The sequence below is a fragment of the Marmota marmota genome, unplaced genomic scaffold (assembly GCF_001458135.2).
Source record: "Marmota marmota marmota unplaced genomic scaffold, marMar, whole genome shotgun sequence".
Classification (NCBI taxonomy): domain Eukaryota; kingdom Metazoa; phylum Chordata; class Mammalia; order Rodentia; family Sciuridae; genus Marmota; species Marmota marmota.
The window spans coordinates 44,470,007-44,475,806 of NW_026000174.1; the positions used below are offsets into that span (position 1 = coordinate 44,470,007).

The 5,800-nt window shown below is 47.0% G+C and overlaps 1 protein-coding gene across 2 annotated transcripts in view; it reads right to left on the reverse strand.

Moving 5' to 3' along the window:
- Fbxo3 (F-box protein 3) overlaps positions 1–937 on the reverse strand; it is a 32,464-nt gene extending 31,527 nt beyond the window's left edge. Inside the window, exon 1 of one of the 2 annotated variants that reach the window (XM_015477755.2) lies at positions 760–937. In XM_015477755.2, the coding sequence (XP_015333241.1) occupies positions 760–863 (104 nt within the window). In that variant the 5' untranslated portion in view covers positions 864–937. The remainder of the gene's footprint in view (positions 1–759) is intronic. The other variant, XM_015477756.2, reaches the window with a different exon arrangement.
- Positions 938–5,800: the final 4,863 nt, after the last annotated feature.

Consider the following 5,800-nt stretch of genomic DNA (forward strand, 5'->3'; position numbering starts at 1 on the left):
GGGGGGGGGGGGGTCGAGGAAGCGCCTTTTCTTCCTCCATTCCAGACTATCCCAATTTCTTAAAAGAACTGAACCACCTTTACCAGCAACCGGTGTTTATTTTTGGAACAGATGCTCTAAAGTGGGAAACCCTGCGAAAGACAGTCACCTGTATCGCATCACCGGAAGTCAGAACCAAAATACAAAATTCCAGCGTCCAGTCATAAGGAGGACAGTTGAGAACAAAACAATTCTCAACACACAAGTCCGAAGTAACCTCTGCCAGCGACCACGGTGACGGGTGCGGCACCTGGGGGGTCAGGGGTCGCCTGTCTCCTCGCGCGTTCTACCTGCCCACGCTGGCAAAGGATTCTGCAGGCGAGGAGGCCAACAGAGACAAGCGACCGCCAGGACAGGGGTTTATCTACGGCGTCCAGGGCTGGGCCAGACCCAGAAGGGCCTCTGCGGAACCAGCGGTGGTCCACGGGTCGCGGCGGGGCGGCACCCGGGCGCTACCTCCCTCCCTGCAATTGGGCCTCGGCGAGGCCTGGAAGAGAGAGCTCTTGTCTCCTGGGGCCTGAGGCCTGAACGGGAGGAAGACCCCAGGGCCGGGCCCTCTCCGCCCGGTCTCCCCCGGCCCCGCTGGCTCTGCAAGATAAGGGCGGCCCTGGCGTCACCTTCTGGTGCCGCCAGGGTCCAGTCCTGTCGGCGTCCCCAGCCTCCTTCCCTTCTGCCTCACCGCCTTTTCTCCCACCCCGGCTATGCGCACCGCCCTATTACTTGATTAGGTCCCGGTAGTCCAAGAAGGATAAGATGAGGAGCAGGGGATCGGTGGGCAGCGACTCCAGGGTCATAGGCACCGTCTCGGCCTCCATGGCCGCCATCTTGCCTGGCCCGGTGCAAGCCTAGTCCCGCCCCAGCCCCGCCCCAGCCCCGCCCCGCCGCCGCCGCCCGAGCCGCTCCCCATCCGCTCGCACAGGTTTGTTATGTAACTGCCAGCTAGCCCCGCCCTCAGGGCGGTCCCCGGGGCGGCTCCCGGGGAGGCCCCGCCCCCGCCTCCGCCTCCGCTGCAGGCTGCGGGCGGGCGCTGGATTCTCCGCGGCAGCATTTGCTTCTGCTGGTGTTCCCACCTACCCTGATCCCTCCTCTCGTTGCAGCTCCTAAACCTGCCCAGATCTTTGTCAGCCTTTGTTCCCGAATCCTCTGTTGCAGCCCCTCAGTCCCTCATGGGCAAATTTACACCCGGAATCCTCAAAATCTCACCCCAAATCGCACACTAACTACTCCCAGCCCTTGGGCCCCGAAACCCATCGCTACTCTTCGTTTTCCCAACCAGGAACCCTTCGTTTCCCACTTCAGCCTCCCTGGTCGCACGTGTCCCTCCCACACAGCAGGGCTGGTCCGAGGCTTGTCCATTCGATTGGAGCAAGACTAGGAATCAGCCAGGGACGCTGAAGAAGGCTCGTCTTCCCAGCTGGCACAAGATCGTCGAGGGCATAATTTTACCATCCCCTCCTCAAGCAACAAGTATACTTAAGACTGACTCAAGTGTAGGCTCTGACGCTTAATTTGGCTATTTGTCAGCCTATTAGGGCAATGCAAAGTACATAGTAAATGGATTTTTTAATTCATTTATTTGGCTAAGGTTTAGATCTCTGAGGATTAGAGGGATGCACTGAGACCCCCGGAGGGCATAATGACAGAGGCACAAGATGGCTGTTTCTTCAGCTTTGCCAGGATGGTATTAAAATGGGAGTGGAAGAAGTAAGTGTAACAGATCCTGAACCAAAGAACACATGCCTTGTCGGATTTCTTTCCCGTTGCTTTTCTAGGAGCAGTATGGTGTAGGGATAGGTGAGGGCTTGGGGAGTTCGTGAAGACCTGGACTTCACGTACCTGTCATTTATTTGACTAATAGTGACATGTTGGACGAATTAACCTTATCTAAATTCTATGAGCCTGCTCCTCATCTCTAAAAACCAGCCCTCCTACTGTGAATTAAAGATGATAATAACCCTTTGTTTTTATCAAGTGCCTGGCCAGATATCCAATAAATATTTCCCAAGCTTATACACACAGCAGTCACTAAGTTTGCCAAACTAGTTCTTGAACTAACCTGGATTTAAATTTTCTCTTGTCATGTCCTGGAGAAAGTTTCTCTGGTATTTGGAAAAGTGCAAATAAACTCCTTCACTCTCTCCAAAAAAAGTCTATTTTCTCGGTTCAATATGTCATTAATGCCTTCTATTTATGGTTTTGTTTTTATAGTTATAACCCCTACTCTTGCCCAGAAAAGTGAAATAACCTCTTGCCCATATCTCTGAACTTCCAAAGTATTTATGCATATATATTATTTACTGAATTGGGTTCAGGTTGTTTGTTCTTTGTTTGTCTCTCCAAACTGTAAACTCAAGACTTATTTATCCTTGTAAACTCAGGACATAGTATGGCATTTGATAAGTAGAAAATTTAAATCCAGGTTGGCCCAAGACAGCAGTCTTTTCTGTTTACTAGGGAATCATGCCTGTTATGTAGGTAAATGTTTATAAAGTCAATTGATCCTAATTTCTGCTTATTTCTATTTCTCTCTCAGGTAGGCTACTTATTTTAAATCCAAAGGCTGGTGGGGTTTTCAGGTACACTGCATTTGTTTCTACTATCCCATTGCTCTTGTACTTGCTCTAAGCTGTGACCTAATATAGAAGACCAAAAAATGAAGTTATATTACTGTCTTGACCAGGACTAAGGTGAGGTGAGAGAGGCACTTGTCTGGGGCATAAAACAGAAGAGAAGTGCCAAAAAAAACACCTCAGTAATCATGAGAAATAACATTTTAATGCCATGTCTTTAAAAAATCAAACTTGATGCAAAAAAAATCCATAATAAACAAAACACTGAAATCTTATATAAAAACAAAATCAAATAAGGACATGCAAGCCATAGTAAAGTCTAAAGCAAAAGGGAAGATCTGTATCTCTGAACACATGTTTTTATGTTTTTATTTATTTTTAAATGGTTAATTCTCAGCTGGGTGTGGTGACTCATGCCTGAAATCCCAAAGACTTGGGAGTCTGAAGCAGGAGGATCACGAGTTCAAGGCCAGCCTCAGCAATTTAGTGAGGCCCTGAACAACTTAGTGAGACCCTCTCTCAAAGTACAAAATTATAAAAAGGGCTTGAGGATGTAACTCAGTGGAAAAGGGCCCCGAGTTCAATCCCCAGTACCAAAAAAAAAAAAAAAAAAAATTCCCACCATGAATACCACTAAAAGGTGAAAAGCAAGTCAGATGAATGACTTGCTTCTCCCTCGTGACTGGGCCCAGAGTTCCCACTGTGCTCCTCCAGCCTGTCTTTTCTATACTGCCACCCTCTGCCATTCCTTCTTTGGAAGATACCATTGGATTGCCAGCCCCTTGTGCCACAGACCAGGCCTTCCTGAGGAGGTAGCCTCAACCCAGACTTCATTTTCTCTCCAACATGTTATGAGACAGGTGAAGGAGGTTGGGGAAGCAATGCAGGTAGTTAGGATCCAGGACAGCCCTTCCTTTCCTGGGTGTTGGCTTCCTATTGACCCCACTCTGCCACCAATAATGGCTGGACAAAGGGGTGGGAAGGAAGAGCCCAGGACTTGTTAATCCAGGTCTTCTATGCTTTAGAAGAGGGGAAGGAACTGGGCATGGTGGTGCACACCTGTAATCCCAGCAACTTGGAGTTTGAGGCAGGAGGATCATAAATTCAAAGCCAGCCTTAGCAATTTAGCAAGGCCCTAAGCAACTCTTGTGAGCAGCGCTATTTATAATTAATCGAGGATTGTCTTTCAATGCAAGCAAGTATTTGATCACACCAATGCAAACACAGTTAATGCAAAAAGTGTGGGTGTGCTGGAGCATCCCAACTAGCATTCAATGCACACTAATTAAACGCTATAAACAAATCACACAATCCTAGGGCAACCACGAGCCCCAAATTACGTCCTGATGCCATGAACTTCTCTTAACTGAAGAGCAGACATTGTTGTTGTCTGATGGTTCTCTCCAGCCGACTGTTGGATGTCAGGGAATAGTGGATTCAATCTGGGGACAGACAGCAAGGCGGCCAGTCTCACTGATGTCCTCAGAGCAAAGTTCTTTGATGTGGCAAGACAAACAGTTGAAACATAATTCCAAGTTGGTGTTGCTCGTTGGTTATTAGTTACACCTAGTGAGACATTGGTTTCACCCAATGTCCATTGGTCATGTCCAGTGAGATGATGTAATTGCAACAGAGCATGTTCTTTTTGCATGTCCATGGAGCTGGCTCCTTATCAATTGCAACCAATTATTGCTAAGCATGCCTATGACCAGTGCCCCTTATAACTCCTTATCCATTGCAACCAGACATGACTAAGCATGCCTATGGCTGCTGTTCCTATGTTTGTATGTGGAATTTATTTTTAAAGTTTCCTTTTTTTTTCAGGAATAGAATGAACAAAGCTTGAGAAATAAATATACTTACATGTTCCTTCAGGACCCCAGTGTCACCTTGACTAGAACAGTCCTTACCAGACAATACCCAACTTCTTGGTAATCACATTGTAGCTTTGGCTTTGAAGTTCCCAAGGGCCATTCAGATAAATTCTTCAGACATTAATTCACATTTTATCATGTGTAGCATTTGGGCTGAGGAACTGAGAAGAAAACAGAAGGTGAAAAGTATACTCCCTAAAAACTTGTTGGGGACAGACAGATCCAAATGGCCCTGGACATTCATTTTCCCCCTCGTTTTCGTGGTTTAGTAACTGGCTGCCTCAGCAGGGTGAGTTAGCTTGTGGTATGACAGGAAGTCAGGAGATGCTGAGCTCTAGAGAGTTCTTCTAAATAATGGGCTAGATGTACCCCCTCCCCATATGTAAAACACAATAGTCCAGGGTCCAGCTCCATTGGCCTCTTTCTGGGATGTGTCAGTCTTACTCTGCCTAATCCTAGGGGGTCCTACAAATGGGACAAGAGAGCTGAGAGCTAGGATGGGCAATGGAATGGGGCAAGAGGATCTTCTACATTCTCCTCCTTCTCTGTTGAGCCCTGACTTCCAATTTGCAATTATAGTAGTAGCCTTGGATTTCTGTGCCCTCAGCCTCTGAACTGCAGCTACATGTCGGTTGTGCCCCAAGCTCCACTTTGACTCAGGGCTAGCTACGTGTTTTTGGAGCCATCTGGGAGCCCTGTAAATGAGGGACGGGAGGACAACATTGAGACCTTAATTCCCCAAAATAAGTGCACCTCCCCCCTAAAAAAAATTCAAAAAAAAAAACCACCTGAGCTGAAAGGCTGCTAGTGATTGGTAAGAAGACCCACCTCTTCAGAGCCCAGGAAAATTCAGCAGTGTCTGAGATCAGGGAGAAGGAGAAAAGTACTGGGGTGATGAAGAATGGATTTAGCTGCTCCCACGGAGGAAAACCACAGCCAATTTCATGGCCAATGAGAATCATGAAAGGGATGTAAAAGATTTATAGGCACAGTTCTAGCAACTATTCAAACTGAGTTCTGGGACTTAGTTGCTTGCCTCATTCTTAGGCAGAAACTTTAAATATTCCTGAATTCACCAAATGTCACTTATTTTTTTCTTTTGTTCATGTTTTCTTACAGCCCATGAACCTTCTGGAACTGCCATTTGGATATATTTTAAGTGTTCCCTATTTGTGTCTTCTAATATGGTGGACTAAGTGTGTCTACAGCCAAGAATGGCCTGTAATCTCAAAGCCTGCCAAGATTGCTTTATTGAAATAAACTCTCCCACCAGGCAAAGACAAAATGCACTATTCTCAACCAAGATGTAATACTGGC